Source organism: Typopeltis vanoorti, chromosome 17, assembly GCF_054136105.1.
Source record: "Typopeltis vanoorti isolate ZY-2024b chromosome 17, IOZ_Tvanoo_1.0, whole genome shotgun sequence".
NCBI classification, from domain to species: domain Eukaryota; kingdom Metazoa; phylum Arthropoda; class Arachnida; order Uropygi; family Thelyphonidae; genus Typopeltis; species Typopeltis vanoorti.
The window spans coordinates 52,179,418-52,199,364 of NC_143565.1; the positions used below are offsets into that span (position 1 = coordinate 52,179,418).

The 19,947-nt window shown below is 37.2% G+C and overlaps 1 protein-coding gene across 1 annotated transcript in view; it reads right to left on the minus strand.

Moving 5' to 3' along the window:
• The window catches only part of LOC150097388 (protein phosphatase 1 regulatory subunit 21-like), a 505,584-nt gene that overhangs the window by 19,699 nt on the left and 465,938 nt on the right, over positions 1-19,947 (minus strand). The window contains exon 20 of the mRNA XM_090407251.1: positions 6,847-6,945. Coding sequence (XP_090263377.1) covers positions 6,847-6,945 — 99 coding nt within the window. The remainder of the gene's footprint in view (positions 1-6,846; positions 6,946-19,947) is intronic.

Consider the following 19,947-nt stretch of genomic DNA (forward strand, 5'->3'; position numbering starts at 1 on the left):
CCTGACATGTACTTAAAAGTCCTGAGTGTCAATCCTATAAAACCCTCATTAATAACTGATATGCTACTATAATGTCCCCTCTTTTTTTTTTTTTTTTTGCCTATCAGCCAGTTTTTGAATATCACAGACCTTCAATCTGTTTGCATACAGAGCTTCCACAGACCTGCCACAATCTTCGTCTCACTTCTGGATACTCTTGACGACTCATTCTTTCACACACAGAATTCAGGTGGCCAGATCTGTACGTTCCTATCCCTGCTCATGTGTGTATTCTTCAACAACCATAAAATTAGGTGGATGTTTTGGCCATTTGTGCAATATGCAATCTAAACTTCAACTCCTTGTTCATAACTGCTTCCCTGGTCTCAATGTCTAAGTCACACTGCAGGATCTCTACAGTATAATTACAGTATACATTGGATATCTCTTTCCCCCAGATGTGAATATCATTAGTAAACAACTGAATAATTTCCACTGAAATCATTTCCCATATCATTGATGCACAAATTAAGCAGCAGAGTACTAGGCAAATTAATTGTTACATTAATTTATTTAGTCACCTGTGTTCTCCCAGGCTGCTCCACCACATTTCCATGTTTTCTCAACTATTTATCTTAAATTGATCCTAACAACCTCTATTTGGTCCCCAGCTTGTTCTTCCTCAAGCTTCCCTTCCACAGTTTTTTTTTTTAGCCTTTTCTCAAGTATACTTGCATAAATCTTACCATGAACAATCAGTAGAGAAATTCCTCAATTCCTCTGCAGATTTTGCATTCAGTTTTATTTCCCATTTTATAGATGGGGGAACTATGAGAACTCTACTCCAATCATCTAGAATTTGGCCCTTCTGTTCAGGCTTTCTGAATTATGTAATATGGCCACTGTAAAACTTTTATACCTCCATATTAGAGCATTTTTTGTCAAATATCATCTACTTTCCAGATTTCAGGTTTTTGATAGCTTTTTCTACCTTTAGTATATAGAGTGCAGCATCCTTCACTATTTCCAATAACATAAGGCTTGATGTTGAACATCCTTACACAAGCATTTCTGCCTAAAAGAAATCTCTCTGACAGTCAGCTGCATAATCACTAGACCTGTACCTGTGCTAATTTGGCGAAGCATGCCTTCCAGATCATCTGTGGAACTCCCTGGCCTATAGCAACAACCAATTGTATATTTTGTTACTGGCCTTAATCTTACACCAGATTATTTCAAATGAACAACCACTCTCCCACTTGTCTCCTATTCTTTTTGGCTACAATTCATCTGCTATCTCCTCCTGAAAATACTAAACCCTTCACATTCAATCCCTGTAATATCATCTGCTGTTAGCCAAGTCTCACTAATGCCTATAATGTTTGGCAAGGTTGCATTAACCAATGCCCAAAACTCCTCCCTCTTGTTCCTGATATTTCTAGCATTAGTATATAGAAACTGCAGTATCCCTTTGGTTCCCTACCCACGTTTACTTCCTTAATTGACTACCTTATTCAATATTTTTGCTTGAGAGACTAGATTACCCACTTGGTCATTCTCACACTCACTTGCCTCATGGGTGCTTTCACACAAACTCACTTGCTTCCAACCCTAATTGCCTTTTCCTGAATTTGTGCTTTAGCATGCTCAGTGAACAAAGCTCTCTCCAGACACCTAACACCAAAACCAGATGCAGTCCATCAGCATTCTACAAATCCTTCTTTCTGTCAAACACAGACCAACAAATTCCACATCATTCTTTCTGCACAATCTATGTATAGACTCATTGGCTACCAACGCCCCTACTCCTCCTCAGTTTGCTTCTATCATAGCCTTCTCGCTCTTCAGTTTGCCTCTTCTAACACCTTTATATTCTCCCTCATAGAATATTTCTCACCTATCAAATCATTTGTACCAACCAAGACAATCATTTCCATCGACTTACTTCTTTGCGTTTTGATGGCATTCGTTGAATTTTTGCAACCGGGAAATAGGATTTTGTCACACTTTCTTTAAGTACTCCCTGATCACTGAGTCTCCATACATAATTTTCCTTAACTTGTTTTTCTTGTTTGTTTAGTCGGTCTTTATTATTCCTTCAAACCAGTTTTTTCTTTCTTTCTCTTTCTCTTTTCAGCCCTGCTAATCTCTTGCCGCTTCTGCAATTTTTCCATTTCACGCTTTGTCTTATGAAGGATAACCAGCAGTGGTGAGCTATGGAAATTTTAACAAAGGGCTAGCATCGTTGAGGAAAAAAAAAAAAAAAAAAAAAAAAAAAAAAAAAAAAAAAAAAAAACAAGCCGTATTTCACACAAAAACTTTTATGTGTGATAGCCTCTAAAGGCTATCATTTTTAAACAAATATTTCATGATCTAAATACGAAATATTTGCACACAATCAACTGTGTTAATTTATCTTACATAAGAAAAACATTTTTTAACTATCAAAATACAATAAGATTATTATTATTTAAATTAAGGGGATATTAAATCCCACATTGTTTTAAAACCGAATAAGAAACTCAAAGTTGGAATCAGAGAGATTTATGCCAAATATAGTAAACTATAAAGTATCGGCAATTATTAGCGTGAGCTAATGCAAGTAGTCCTAGTACATTGTTGAAAATTTATTTATCACTAGGTTAGACTATAATAGATTTAGTTTAATCCTTTATCCCAGTGAGAGCAAACAAAGTTTGCGCCTGAAAATATCTTCAGGACTAAATATAGTGTTGTACTATCTTATCCAGTAAGTAGTGCAACAGCAAGGCAACTCGTGGCAAAGGTGGAGCAAGCTACCAGGCACTTCTAACCCAGTATCTCCCATAATGCAAAACACATTTCCTATGTGGATATGTATATGTATACTGTTATGCATTAAAGGGATTGGCCATCTACCCAGACTAGTTTCGACCTTTATTGAGGTCTCTTCAGTGGGAGCCAGGCCCAGAGCTGGAGATACCAGGCAGAAGCAGTAGCAAGTCATCTGTGCCTATGGGAGTTGCCAAAAGGTTTATCACCTTTTTTAAAAATTACTCTGGATTTAGAGAAAGATGTTGAAAATTTATTTATCACTAGGTTAGACTATAATAGATTTAGTTTAATCCTTTATCCCAGTGAGAGCAAACAAAGTTTGCGCCTGAAAATATCTTCAGGACTAAATATAGTGTTGTACTATCTTATCCAGTAAGTAGTGCAACAGCAAGGCAACTCGTGGCAAAGGTGGAGCAAGCTACCAGGCACTTCTAACCCAGTATCTCCCATAATGCAAAACACATTTCCTATGTGGATATGTATACTGTTATGCATTAAAGGGATAAAGTTATAACTGTTATGCATTAAAGGGATAAAGGATTAAACTAAATCTATTATAGTCTAACCTAGTGATAAATAAATTTTCAACATCTTTCTCTAAATCCAGAGTAATTTTTAAAAAAGGTGATAAACCTTTTGGCAACTCCCATAGGCACAGATGACTTGCTACTGCTTCTGCCTGGTATCTCCAGCTCTGGGCCTGGCTCCCACTGAAGAGACCTCAATAAAGGTCGAAACTAGTCTGGGTAGATGGCCAATCCCTTTAATGCATAACAGTATACATATCCACATAGGAAATGTGTTTTGCATTATGGGAGATACTGGGTTAGAAGTGCCTGGTAGCTTGCTCCACCTTTGCCACGAGTTGCCTTGCTGTTGCACTACTTACTGGATAAGATAGTACAACACTATATTTAGTCCTGAAGATATTTTCAGGCGCAAACTTTGTTTGCTCTCACTGGGATAAAGGATTAAACTAAATCTATTATAGTCCTAGTACAATCTCGTGCAACTCATAGCAAAGGCGGTAAAGTTCTGATCGCTATTCTTGGTATTTTCCATAATGTAAAAACACATTTCCTAGGAAATGTATGTTGTTATTACATTATGGTGGGAGGTCACTGCCCAGACCGGTTTCAGACTTTTTTGAGGCTTCATCAGTGAGTAGCTAAACCAAAGAGATACCAAAGGGTATAGCGAAAAGAACTTATATACTCTGCTATACGAGTTGTCAATGAGGTGCAACCATTAAGTTACTTAAATATAAAGAGCCAATAGGCTTCATTTCGGTGATATAAACATTATTTAAATTAATAATGTACTCACTTTTGAAAACTTAATACATTCTCTCTCTCTCTCTCCCCAGTTTCAGTTTCCTTCCACATATTCTTTAATTTTCTTGATAAATACATTTCACACAATCACACACACTGCAATGAATAAAATCCCGCAAATTCAAATCACCGGACAACATGGTCTTTGCCACCATTGTTCACATTGGTGCCATGCGATGATATCACAACATCAAAATAAAAATGTTATAAATACGCTAAACACTCTAAAGAAACGCAAATCCACACTAATACACCAATTTTCTAATGAAAAAAACACAATAAAACAGACAAAAAATCACCACTTTTACACGAGCACTAAATTACAAAACCACTCACAATATAACCTCGAAGTTATGTCTCAGAGATGTCCAACTTTGGAGTACTGTTCCCACATTTAGGGTGGAGTACCCAAGATCTTTCTAAGAATGCTTAATGATATTCAGAAGAGGTATATCTGCTTAATAAATGACCCTTCCCTAATTGACTCCTTTCAGTGTTACTTTATCATAGGGCACTCTGTTTCAGTGTGCTGTGCTTGTTCTATAGGTACTTTCATGGACACTGTTCCTCTGAATTGGCTGCTACCATTCCTCCACTTTCTTAGAGCCATAGAAAAACTAGAGCAGCCATTGGACAACACACATACATTGTCTAGCTTTGAACATACCAAACTAACTTCTTATCAGCTTCCTTTATTCCATCCACCTCTATTCTTTGGAACAATCTCTCTATACTGTTTTTCCCACTGAGGACAGCATCCCATTCTTTAAAACATATCAACTGGCTACATTTTTTCCTTAATCACTTGCCCACACATGGCACTACAGTGTTGTAGGTCTTGACCTTTCATGTGTGGGGTCAACATGAAAAAAAAATACTGACAATGAAATTATATTGTTTTGAATCTCTGAATCCTGATAAAAATAATGAAAGTGACGAAAATGAAACAGATGTAAACTTACTATTGATAAGTTAATTGAGCTGACAGATGACTCAAAGGACTAGTGCAACAACTCCCTCATGAAAGAATATGAGCTAATGAATTTTCATTTGATGTATGAAAAATTACACAAGAAAAGAGTAAAGTACATTCAACAACTTTTCTTGGATGAACATTTAAAAACATAGCCAAGAAGAATGTGTGTAAGAGCAATAAGCATACATCTGATTTCTGTGGCTTTTATAAGTACCACAGATGTTTCCTCCTGCAAAATAACAGATTCATAATGAATCAATAAGCTATGAAACAGTAATCGCAACAGTCCTCAACTATCAAACCTTTGTGATTAGCTCAACAATCTCAGTATTGTACATATTATAAACATATTAAACTTTATACTGTGTTGTGTGTAGTATACATGTATTTCACTGAATCACTCAATTCACATTTAATATGGGAGGCAGTGTGGTAATGAATTATTATGTGATCTCCATTGGTCTGGCAAAATGGCTAATCCAGCAAGGCTCTAGAACTAAGGTGCCAGAAAATTGATTGTACTTGTAATACATGGGCAGTTCAATAAGTAATAAGACTAATTTTACTGTGGCGAAACCACTCATCACAATATTAATTTCTGTGGAATAAAGAAATGCTGCTGTATGTATTAACAAACGAGGCTGATAGATGGCGTATATCGGCTGATGTGCCAGAGTATCACGTGAATAAACGCAAGTGCTCATCGGCACGCCTACAAGGTACGACCAATCTTCGAAATGGAAGCGTCCTTGGAACAGCGTTATGCGATTAAATTTTGTGTGCATTTGCAAAAATCAGCATCGGACACTTTTAACATGATACGCGAAGCTTTCCACGATGAAGCAAAGTCGAGGGCAAGTGTTTTTTGCTGGCATAAAACTTTTAAGGAAGGAAGGCAAAATGTGGAAGATCTTCAACGTCCATCACAGAGACAATGATCAACACAGCAGCGATTATCATCAAGCACGTCAAAAGGAAGCGTCCATTGCTGAAGAATGGCTTCTTATTGCACCACGATAATGCAAGGCCACATATTGCTGGTTGTGTAGTGGACATTTTGCAGAAGAACAACACAGATATCCTACCACACCCTCCATACAGTCCTGATCTTGCACCGTGAGATTTCTGGCTGTTTCCTCAGCTCAAGAAATGACTAAGAGGCCGCCATTTCGAAAGCAACAAAGCATGTGTAAAAGCTGCGGAGGCGGTTTTGAAAGAACTCTCAGAAAACGGACTCTCACATGTGTTTAAGAAGTGGACGTAACGTTGGGACAAATGCATCGCGTCTCACAGTAGTTACTTCGAAAAAAGACCATGTAAATGATGACGATTAAAGGTAATCTGTTTTCTGTATAAATATAGTCTTATTACTTATTGAACAGCCTATGTAGATAACACAGAAAGTAATATAATTCAGAGTAGAACATAAAAAAATTATTATTAAAATGAGCAAAAATACTTGACAAAAATTCTCTGCCAGTGAGTATAAATTGCAGCAATTTCATCTTTTTAATGTTTTTTGTGGAAATTCCATACATTATACTGATCGGTAGATTACTTAGATAGGAAGAAAACTGTAGGCTAAAAAATTTTCAGTTTGTAGCTTTATGTAAAGACGTGGGTAGTTTTACTGCACTATTATTGTGTTAAGCCTTCTCCATAAAATCAAAAAATATAAAACTTCTGAATTTTCAGGGAATTTTAATATGCAAATAAGTTAGTTTTAAGAAATTTAGAACTTACTTGTAATTGTGAAATAGATTTTATGGCAACATTCAGCTCTTGATCTAAAGATATCCTTTTTTGTTCTGAAAGCTGTAGTCGTTGCTGTAAAACTATGCACTATCATAAATAAAACACAAGTTTAATATACCACGCAGCAAATCTGTTTTTATAAAATAAATAAACAAATTATAACTGGAAAAAAATATGCTGCATTAGGTAAATGAATATTAAAGATTAAAACTGTTGGATTTTCAAGTTGAAATTCAACTGTTGAAATCTCAATGGCTTATGGATCCTGTGTGTTTTTATTGAGAGCTGATGGAATACATCAGAATGATAAACAGAAATTACTTATGTCAAAATAATTACAGAATTTTGCTTAAAATACAGTTACCATAAGAACAAAGAAATACCTTGTTATAATGGAAATGATAATTTTCTCTATAGTATATATGCTATGGAGACTTTGGCCTGAACTTTTCAGTAGTTTGTTATGGTCAGCATGTACACTATAGTCATGTTTTCTATAGTGAGAATTGACTATAACATAGGCATTTCATTATGATTTGAAAGACATGAAGTAGATACTGCAAGCATACATAACAGAAGGCTTAACAATCATTATCATCACTGCACATGGCACCAGTGCCTGTTTCACAGGCAATGGGTCCATGGCAAGGAAGGTTCCATTCCTTGCCATTTCTCTCTGTCCACTGCCAGATGACTCAAATCATGAAAACCGCACCTCATACATGTCACTGATGTGCTGTAGGTTTTTTTGTGTGTGGGATAGATAAAATTCTTTCCACCCACTCTTTCACATCATCCACTCACTTTTGCCTTAGCCATTCTTTTCTATTTATACTGTCCATTGTACCAAGCATCAAGGTTTTCATCTTGCCTATTATATATTCTGCAGATATGTCTAAAAAGTTTTAATTTCTTCTGAATTATTTTCTACAATAGATTCTCTTTACAGTTTTTTTTTAAATATTTTCTATATTGCTATACTCTTTCTATGTATGCTTTGCTATATAACATTAGTATAACAGACCTAAGCAGCATTACATCAGAAATGAGAGAATACCAACTGAGAGAGACGAGTAGCGTGATCTAGGGTGAGGATAATGAGCAGAATGTAAAAGAAAAATAAAAGAAGGGAGTATGGTAAGTTTGAATCATTGTGAAGTTTTCAAAGATAGTATTAATTGGAAGGATGAGTTGGTAGCTTGCAGAGAGAGAGAGAGAGAGAGAGGTGCTGAAAGAGGAAATGAATGTCTCGGGAATGAGTTGAGAAGCACAAAAGAAGACATTAAGTGACTTTAAAAGATGAATGCAAAGTGAATCAAAGTAGGAGTGAGTGAGAGAGAGAGAGTTATGGGAATGACAGAAGAGGAGAAAATAGGAGAACTAGTAAAAGAGTGGGAATGAGAGAAAGGCAATCGGGGATGGAGAGATGACAGTACAACAGGTTATTAAGGGAATAAAGAAGGAAAGAAAGTGTTATAGGGGAGAGAGGGAGAGAGATGAAAGTGAGCAAGGAAGAAACAGAGTGGTATGAGGTGTGATGCATGGAGACTCGATGATCCATGGTGTGCAAGATAGGATGCTCGAGGGGTGTTTGCCTGGAGGAATGATAGAAAGTGTGGCTCTGGCAATTAAGCGAGGTGAAAGGGTGGATGAGATGATTGTGAGGGTGGGCACGAATGACTTGAGAGGCAGCGTGAATAGGGTGGCAAGAGATTGCACAGTAAAAGACTGAGAGAAGGAAGATTGTGTGTGTGTAGCAACATCCCTGCATTGATAACGTAGAGCTGTAGAGAGAAGAGCATCAATAATGAATAGTATAACAACCAGAAAGTGTTGAAAGAGAGGCTTGGAATATATGGATGCTTAGAGGGAATTTGAGGACAGAAATGTGAGAGACAGCTTGCATTTGAATGCAGGTGTTTCTCACATTTCTGTCCGTTTCTCACATTTCTCACATCCAAGTCAAGGAGCATAGAGAGTGAAAACAGGAGATGTTTAAGCAGTTGAGCATGGTCAGTGCAAGAAGAATGATTGTTATGGGAGATTTTAACTACAGCAGTATAAATTGGGAAGAAGAAACTGCATGTAGTAATAAAGGAATGGAATTTCTAGAATTCTTGAGAGATCAATGTCTTAAGCAACAAGTAGTAGAAGGAACATGAGGTTCAAGAGGTTTAGATTTGGTCATAACATCAGAAGAGCTGATTACAACTGAGACGGCATCTTTGCCCCCAGTTGGAGAGAGTACCATGTGATTTTGATGTGGAAGATGAATAGTCATGCAGGAGTATATGATACTCCTGCATGACTATTCATCATGCAGGAGTGATGACTATTCATCATTCTATGCATGATCATGCAGAGAAAGGGATGTATGTGGAATTATAAGACAGGCGATTATAACAGTCTCAGATATCAACTTGAGGCAGTTCTATGGAGGGAGGAATTGGAAGGGCAAGATATCATTATTGATTGGAAACTTATGAAGGAATATTTATTAGCAGCAATAGCAAGCTGTATGCGAGTGAAGAAGAGAACATAATTTGGTGCAAAGTGGATGACAAACAATATCAAACAGGAACTGCAATTAAAAAAGAGGTTATGGAAGATATAAGGAGAAGGGTGGAGCGCTGATGCATGAAGAATATAAGACTCAGGCCAGGAGAATGACTAGTATGGCAAGGAAGGCAAAACTGGAATATAAGAATATATTGGCCCTGAGATGCAAAGAAAATCCTAAGGAATTTTTTCACTATGTGGCCAGTAGCAGGAGAAACGATTATGGAAGAATGACGTTGTTAGATAAAAATAGGAATACAGTGACTCGTGCAAAGGACATAATGGAGTTGTTCAACTCCATTATGTTCATCCTGGAGAAGTAGGTTTTAATACTAGAGGGATAGGGTAGATTTGAGTTTAGAAGTGCAAGAGGATAGTGTGTTTCAAATACTGAGTACTCTGGATGTCAATAAAGCAGTGAAACTGGATGGAATTTTGCCATGGGTTTTGATAGAATATGCTAAAGAATTGACAGCTCCCTTGATCTGGCTTTTCGATGAAAGGCTGGCTATGGGAAAAGTACCCAAGGAGTGCAAAGAGATAAGTTAGTGCCATTGTGCATAAGGGAGGTAGCAGACTGGAAGCATCAAACTTTAGAACCAGTTTGTATTTCATCAGTAGTTGTTAAGATCTTGGAGAAATTAGTGAGGGACCATTTACAGTGTTGGGCAGATTAGGGTAATTTTATCTGCGAGAGCCAACATGGATTTGGTGTTTAAGATTTGTTAAAATTTGCTCTTGTTTTATTAATATTATCATCATCATAAAGAGAGAGACCTCCAGGGAGTTAAGAACTCATAGGGAGGCCATACTATTTGTGCCACCTGTCATACCTGTTCTTGAATTCATTCATGCTACTTGCACACACAACATCCAATGGCAATCCATTCCAATCAGGCACCACTCTATGAAAGAAAAATCTAGCCCTAACTCCCTTCTTGACAGCATTCATTCTTAACTTCCATGGATGCCAGCACATCCTTTCTCAACCCTCCAAAAAATAAAAAAATTTCATCTACTGAAATTCTGTATAATATAACCTTTTCAGAAATTTGTAAGTCTCAATATTATCACCCTCTTTCTCCTGTTTCCTAATGTCTGCAACCTACAAGTTCTCAATCTTCATAATTAGTATTCCACAATCCTGATATCATTTTTGACACCATCCTCTGCACTCTCTCTCCACTGTATCAGAATCATCACGGAAACCAGGAGACCAGATCTGCACACAATAGTTCAAGTGAGGTCATATCAAGGCCACGTAAAGAGGCAAAATGATTTCCTTATCTTTATATGTCATGGTTCATTTCAGCAGTGTAATTATTCTTGGAGTTGTATTTACAATTTTTGCTATACAACCCTTGAACTTCAACTTCCTGTCTACTAAACATCCAAGATCCCTACCCTCATCAGGCTCTTCAAGCATAATCCCACATATAATATGACATTGGATGTATAATCACAAAGCACATGACCTTATATTTATTAACGTTGGAATGGTATTCCTTTTCACATGCCCACAGTTCCAGCCTATTCAAATCATTCTGCAAGTGCTGCATATCAGAAGCACTCCTGATTACCCTATATATCTTTGAATCAACAGCAAACAGTTGTATGTTGCTTGTCAAATCCTTCCCAATATCATTAATACACAGATTGAATGACAGTGGACCAACCAATGATCCTTGTAGTACACCACTGGTTACCTTAAATGTTGCAGATTAATCCCCCTTCCCCAAATACAACTTTTTGATAACTGTCAGACAACTTATGCATGCCAATAGTTCATAATCCAATCCCATATTCTCCATTTTATGCAACAGTCTTCCATGCTATATCCTGTTACAAGCCTTAACAAATTCCAAAAGCATCATCATGAATCCATTCCCCTTTTCTTACTCACTGTTAACATTATTATGGAATGTGATGGAGCAACTTGATTAAACACAACTTTCTTTTAGTAAATCCATGCTGTTCATAGCAAAGTAGAGATTCTCTGTCAATCCATTTCTGAATGTGAGCCCTAACCAATTTTTCCAAAATCTTCACCACCACTCCTGAAATACTGATTTGTTGATAGCTGGATATTTCAGTCTTTGCACCACTCTTGTGCAATAGGATTGCAATACATTCTTTCCATTCCTGCAGAATCTTCCCTGTTCTGAAACATGTAGCCTGGTCAAAGGAGTAGCCAGTTCAGCTGAATACTCTTTTAGCACATGTGCTAAAAGTGTTCAGCTGAACTGTATCCCATCAGTCCCTATTGCTGAATTGTTATTCAGTCTGTGCAATAGCTCTAATACCTCCTCTTCATACACCTGAGTTTTTTCATTCAGTGAAGAGGTAGCAGTGGACTTGATGTTACATACACCAGATTGATGGCTTTTAGCAAAATGGCTACTCATTAGTTGAACGATCACTATTGCATCAGTCACCCTGCATACTGTCTGCATTCAGTAGAGTTATTCTTTCAAATTCATTCTTTCTTTTTCTTGCAGCATAATGATAGAATTCTGTTGGGTTGTCTTTAACCTGCAGAGCCAGTTTCTTTTCATACTTGGACTTAGCTTTCCTTACAACACTGGTGATTCTTCTGGCCTGCTGCATCATTCTAATGCACACAAAATTCCTTCTACATGATCTTTTTCTTATATATCTCTTTCTTAATTAGATTACACATCCATTTCCCTCGTACTCTATTTATTCTTTGAATCTAGGGACACATTCTGATATCGCATCATTTAAGTATTTTTTAAACACTTTCCAAGCACTGTCGATATCCTTCTCATCAAATAACTGATACCATGGTGCAGAACCCAGCATACCCCTCAGCCAAATATAATTTCCTGCTTTGTAGTTCAGCATGTAACCTTTTCTGAATGAAACATTCATAAACTTAGCTGCTTCCCGAGTGAGCACTGCATGATCACTGTCACCAACCAAAGACAGAAAAGTTAGGTCTTTAACTGAAACCTCCTCTGACACTATAATCAGATCTAACACTCTGACCATGAATTCCTTCTGTCACATACTGCTTGAGGAAGTTGTCTTGCAACAGCTCAATAAATTCAGTTTCATTCTTCTCATGCAATTTCATAGCTACCCAATCAATGTTTGGATAATTAAAGTCCCCCATTATGATTACTCTTCTCGCACCCATCATATTTATTTGTTGATGCATTTCTTCATCACTAGCAACCAATCCACCATGCCTGTAACATCACTCCATTGTGTATTTAATCTTGTTAGACTCCACCTCACACCAAATGGTGTGAGGTGGAGTCTAAGTGCAAGTCTTCAAACTCACTTCCACATGAAAAATTGTAATTAGAATTGCAGTCATAGGTTTCAAATCTGACTGGACTCAAGACATTTGATATCATTAGCAACATTCCCCCACCTCTTCTGTTCATCCTTCCTAAAAATAATGTACTCTTGCACTCGATACCATTTAGTACGTCTGCTTCTGATAGCCAAGTCTCTAATCCCTACAACATGAAGTCCCAGTATATTAACCAAGGCAACAAACTCTACTCCTTTGTTTCTGATACTCCTACATTCATGTACAGACAAATGGCCTATATGCTGTTTTGCATACACTTGTTTGTGGCCTGCATGACAGTTCAACAACTTACAGATCTCTGTTCTTATCCAGTTCCTTACTTATGCAAAATCGTTATATATGCTTGATAGGTCTGAATTGGACGAATACAGAATCGTTTTCTCTTTATAATCATTTCCATAATAATAACCATTCCTATCAATAACACAGTTGCTTAACATTGTCGCTCTTACACACAGTTTTTCATGATTCCTCCCATCAGAATTCAGTTTCACCTCTGTTTTAAGTCTTATATCAATTAATAATTTTTCAAGATTCCTGATGACCGAATACATTCAAGAATAGGCCATCCCTCTTATGCAAATCCAATCTTCCCACAAACTCACTCTATACATCCAAAAACTTGTATCCATTCCTTCACACAGCCTATGCATGGAATCATTTGCCAGCATAGCTCTTCTTCGTAATTTGATTTTTACTTTCTCACTCTTCACTCTTGCTTCTTCCAGCAACCTTTTTGTCCTACGAAATTTATCACTAGTGAAATCATTGGTGCCTACCAGAATTATGACCTCTTTTGCTTTGCTTTTCTGTTTCTCAATTGTTTGTATTATATTTAAAAATTTTTTAATTTTAAGCAATATGATTGCCTTTTATATTAAAGTGACAAGAGTGGTTGAGGAAAAGGCATATTATGCCTTTTTTTTTTTTTTTTTTCCCCATTTTACAAAGGTATTTGACAGGATATAGTTCGCCCACCGTTTGTAGATCTCTCCTTGGCATTTTGCCAAGAATAGTCGATTCATGCTGAAGGGGAGAAAGAAATGAAAGATGTACAAATTGGTTGCTAACATGCGAAATCACGTGCTTTCTTGTTTGTCGCTGTACTCTAGTACTAGCTTGATTTTTGTGGTCGCTTTTTTGCATTTTTTTTTATTATTAATTTGTATGATGGATTCAGTACAGTCAACAAGTTCTGTTGTTAAACATTTCAGTACTCTTGCAAAAGAATATTGAATAATGTGCTGACATTCTGTGAAAAAGAATCATCTCCTTGTTCCCCTTTCTCAAGTCATAAAACATGCAAGTGCAATTGCGGGCATATCGGGGTTGACTGTTAAAAGAATTCGTAGGGAATCAAAAGGTGAAGGTAAGCAAAAATTTAAATCTCCTAAAAAAAAGCGCCAGAGTAAAGAAAACCATCGAAACCGTAGCTTTGAATGATTTTGATGTAGACGTTATAAGAAGAACTATTCACGAATTTTACGTGGTCGAGAAAAGAGTGCCAACTGTTCCGAAATTGATTCCTGTGCTTAAAGAAAAAATTAATTTTCCTTGGAAAAGAGAAACTTTAAGGAAAATACTTCATGAAATCGGATTTTGTTTTAAAAAGTCCCAGAAAGGAAACTTATCATGGAGCAGAGTGACATTATTAGTTTTATTAGTTTTATCTAGAATGCAATATTTGAGAGCAATAAGATGTTTCAGGGAGGAGAAAAACTGATTGTGTATCCAGATGAAACTTGGATTGAGAGTAATTTAACTTATGTTTGGAGTGCTACAAACTGGAAATGCCTCGTGGCACATAATTTTGTGTGCGGGTGGAGAAATGGGTTTTTTACCGAATTCAAACTTACTATACAAAGCCAATTACCATAGGCAAATGAATGCTACGATCTTTGAAAAGTGGGCAGAAGAAAAACTGATTCCAAACCTTCCTAAAAATGCTGTTGTTATAATTGATAACACTTTATATCACTCTATTCGATCAAACAAAGTTCCAAATTGGTCTAATAAGAAGCAAGTTCTTATGGATTGGCTCTCTGCAAATAACATTTCTCATTCCCCAGATAAGCGAAAAATTGAATTGCTTAATTTGGTCAAAAGAAACTTGCCCACAACTAAACTATTCAAATTCGACATGATGCTGAAAGAGCATGGATTTCTAGCTTTGAGGCTACCACCATATCATTGCGATAATGCTATTGAGTATGTTTGGGCAGAAGTGAAGTTTCATTTGCCATCGCAACGTAACTGGAGATATTGACATGTCGAAACTTTTTAAGTTTTCAGAACAGGCGATTGAAAGTATTACAGTTCAAAACTGGGAAAAATATTGCTTTCATGTCGCCTCATTGGAAAATATGTATTGGGACAGAGATTGAATTATCGAAGAATTATGTGAATCTTTGGTGATCAGTTTAAGTGAAAGTGATGGCGATTTGGACACCGATTCAGATGACTATGAAGATTAAAAGGATTTGATAATGGTATTTTTTTCCAACCTTTTTTGCATGGGTTTGTTAAAAGAGTCACAACAAGTCATAAATAATTAATCGGTTTAGGACATTAAAGTGTGTCAGTTCTCTCAACTGTAAGTTTAGAATATCTAAGTTTATTTGAAAAAATTTCTGTTTTTCTGTATAATTATTTTTATTTTATAGAAAACTTTCTTAAAAATAAACTTAGTTAAATTTTTGTTTTATGCTATACCTTTTTTAATTTTGTTAATATTCTACGTACATTTTTAATTGTACCCAATTAATACCCCCAAGATTTGAAGGGGATAAATTAACTGTGGAAAGAGTGTAGAGATGGATAACAAAGATGGTATCAGGACTGTACAATGTTATTTATGAAGACAGGCTGAGAGAATGTGCACTGTAGAGTGTTGGTAGATAGAAAACTAGAGGTGATATGATTGAGACTTTTAAACTGTTGAGAGGTAGTTACAGGGTTGACACTGGGGAGTTCTTTCACTTGGTGGAACAGGAGGAAAGTAGAGAGGACAAGAGTCTATTCCTGGAAGTTATGAAAGGAAGCTGTGAGCAAGAAGGCAAGGAGTGGTTTCTTTGCATGGAGGGTGGTTGAACTGTGGAATTACCTGATAGAGTGGTGAGAGCACAAATGGTCAACGAATTCAAGGAGTGGTAGGATAGACTGTGTTTTCTAGGATGGGCCTCCGACAATGAGTCGTGTGACTCCATGAAGTCCCGAATCATCATCATCATAATAATAATAATAACATGCAGTTTTTCATTTATTACCATTTGCGCCCATCCAATTCGTAGAATCTTTCTATAACATGCTCTTTCGAAAGACAATATTCATGTCGCAGAATCTTTGACAGTTATTCACATCTCACAATCATAGAGAGTGCCGTTAATATGCATGTTACCAGCAGCCCTAATGATATTTATTAAAATAAAAAAATTATGAATGTGCTGTGTTAAGCAATACTACTTTCCTCATACAGTCTTTCAATGAGGAGTTTTTTGTGTAGGACGTTGTGCAGGTGAACCTGATGTACATAGGTGACAGTACTTTCTACGAGTTCAGCCTGTTTCTGTTCATGATACTCGAAGTATATGTGATTCGTGGGTATGTGAAGCACTTCACGTAAACATGCGAAGCACTTGAAAGTGCTTCACACGTTTCATCATGTGAAGCACTTGTTGAAACTGAAATTTCTTGCATCATTTCAATTGCATAAGACACGACTTTCATATTACCTTTCTTGTACTTCCTATCTTTCATTTTACTATTACCCTTTTTTTAAATTGCTTTGTCACATAGCCAAGAGTACATGAAGGTTGCTTATCTTCACACACTCTCAGCACTTTCTTTTTGCTTCCATGCTTCAGTACAGCTAGGAAGCTCAATACTACATGCTCATCTATTTACAAAAGATCCTTTAACATATTCTTTCAGTGTCCTTGTCTTTCTTCCAAAACCGCTCTAATTTCCCAACAAATATTTGCAATTACACTGCACAAAATTGTTCACATTGACCTTCGGTAATCCACAATCAGCTATTGCTATACATATGCACACATGTTAAGTTAAAGCAGGAAGGTAAGATAGTGCCGATGCATAAGGGTGGTAGCAGACTGGAAGTGTCTAATTATAGGCCTGTTTGTGTGTCATCAGTAGTTGTTAAGGTCTTGGAGAAATTAATGAGGGACTATATACAGCGTTGGGCAGATGAGGGTAATGTTATCTGTGAGAATCCACATGGATTTGTTAAGGGGTGCTCTTGCTTTAGTAATATGACTGCCTTTTATAATCAAGTGACAAGAGCAATTAATGAGGGAAAGCCATATACTGCCATTTTTTTGGATTTTGGAAAGGCATATGATAGGGTGCCACATGATAAACTGATATTTAAGTTGCAGCACATGGGTTTAAATGTCGGGTTAGTCAAATGGATTCAGGATTGGCTGACTGATAGGGATCAGAGAGTTGTGTATGGTAGGGCAATATCAAGGAAGCAGAAGGTTACAAGTGGGGGTTCCACAGGGTTCAGTACTGGGACCTGTATTGTTTAACCTTTATATCAATGATATTGTCAATGGATTGCAAGGGGACATTCAGTTGTTTGTGATTGATGTGAAGCTTGGAAGGGTCATCAGTAATAGTGCAGATGTGGCAGCCCTGCAAGAGGATTTGAATAAACTAGACAGCTGGGCAAATGAATGGGGATATCGGTTCAATACAGCAAAAAGTGAAGTCTTGAGGTTTGGGATCCATTGATGGGAGGATGCATACTCCGTTTGGAGGAGCTGTACTGGAGGAGGTAGGGGAGACAAGAGATCTGGGAGTGATGATTGATAGAAAACTGAAATTCAGGGAGCATATTGCAAAGGTGGTGAGGGTAACTCAGAGGATTGCTGCAATACTGAGAAGGATGCTGACCTGCAGAGATAAAAGAGTTATCATTCCGTTGTATAAGATCCTGATCAGACCACACTTAGACTATTGTTCTCAGATTTGGTTCCCCAGGATTTGAAGGGGATAAATTGACTGTGGACTGCAGAGTTTGGTGGATAGAAGAAGGAGAGGTGATATAATTAAGACTTTTAAACTGTTGAAAGGCAGTTACAGGGAGACATTGGAGAGTTCTTTGACTTGGTGGAACAGCGGGAAGGAGCGATGACAAGGGGGGGATCCATGGAAGTTACAAAAGGAGGTTGTGTGCAAGAGGGGGCAGGAAGAGTGGTTTCATTGCATGGAGGGTGGTTGAACCTTGGAATGCATTTCCTGAGAGAGTGGTTGGAGTGGGAACAGTCAGTGAGTTCAAGGAATGGTATGATAAACTTTGTGTTTCCTAAAAACGACCTCCCACGATGAATCTTTTGACTCCATGGAGGTCTGGATAATAATAATAATAAAAAATTAAAAAAAATTTTTTTTTTAAATTCATGCATTCTGATATGAACAAAACAGTTAAAACTTAAATATTTTTAAGTGTCTGATAGTGCATAGGATTAGTTGGTTGCTGAGGAACAAACAAACAAGCAGTGATAACAAAGTTACCATTCCTGTTTATAAGGCTTTGATACAGCAACATCTGGGCTTCCTGGGGATGAAGGAGTGGTGGAGAGCAACAGCAGAACAAGAGGAGAGGGTCAATCCGTAGAAATTGGGAAAGGTTATGGTGGGTAAGGACATCTAGCCCAATTTTTCACTTGGAGAGTGGTGAACTAGTGAAATGGGCTGCCAATGTCTGTTGTGAGTACTTTGGTGAATGTGTTAAGGACGTGTGATAGGTATTGTATATAAACAGTTAGTGTGGGCCTCTTGCAATGAATTTGGATTCAATGGAGTCGCACACAATAATAACAAATATGATCAGTTTTATATCCAGGTAATCACTGAACATAGGGTTCACATTGAACATTAACGCTGCTGCAACCAAAACAAAACTGAATTGTTAACAGTCATAAATGACAGAGAAACAGTGATTTGATTTTCTTAATAAGTGGTATGTGTTTTTCAAACACGTCTCCCAATCCAAATATCTCAGCTGCATAACAAATGACAAAAATCAAGACAGAATTCTAACAAGAAACAGGGCATATTTTACTATAGTAATGTTTCTTAGCATCTAAACTTCCATTATATATAGAACAAAATTGTACATCTGGTAAAAAATCATCATTAGACCAGACTTGTGCTCTGTGGAGCTGAAATGCGAAGAAACTACAACAAAAAATAGTCAAAACCTCAATACTTCATTTTCAGAGCATAGAATCCCCCCCCCCCCAGGTAACTATAGATTAGGCATACTATAAAGAGATGTAACACAATAAAAATAGTGATACTTAAACTCAGAAACATATAAATTTGAAGTATCCATCTTACTATAGATAACTGAAAGGATGGAAACTTGACTGCATGAAGTTTACTGTATAATAATAATTACTATTATTATTATTCAGGCCTCCATGGAGTCAAAAGACTCTCGTGGGAGGTCCTTCCTAAGAACATAAAGTCTGTCGAGACTCATCAAGGGGAGGTCCCCCCCCTAAGAAACACAAAGTCCATCATACCACTCCTTAAACTCATTGACCGTTCTCACTTTCACCACTCCATCAGGCAATGCATGCCACAGTTCAACCATCCTTCATCAAAGAAACCACTCCTCACCCTCTTGCTCACAGTTTCCTTTCATAACTTCCAGGGATGGCCTCTTGTCATCACTCCTTCCCGCTGTTCAACCAAGCGAAAGAACTCCCCAGTGTCAACCCTGTAACCACTTCTCAACAGTTTAAAAGTATCAATCATATCACCTCTCCTTCTTCTATCCACCAAACTCTGCAGTCGTCCACATTCCCTCAGCCGATCCTCATAACCAAAATTGTACAGTCCTGAAACCATCTTTGTCATCTGTCTTTGTACCCTTTCCACAGTTAATTTATGCCCATCAAATCCTGGGGACCAAATCTGAGAACAATATTCTAAGTGGGGTCTGATCAGACTTTTCAAAGGAATGATAACCCTTTTATCTCTGCAGGTCAGTGTCCTTCTCATAATTCCAGCAATCCTCTGTTACCTTCACCACCTTTGCAACATGTCCCCTAAATTTCAGGTTTCTATCAATCATCAACCCCATATCTCGTCTCCCCTACTTCCTCCAGTATAACTGCTCCCATAGAGTATGCAGCATCGCATCGATGTTTCCCAAA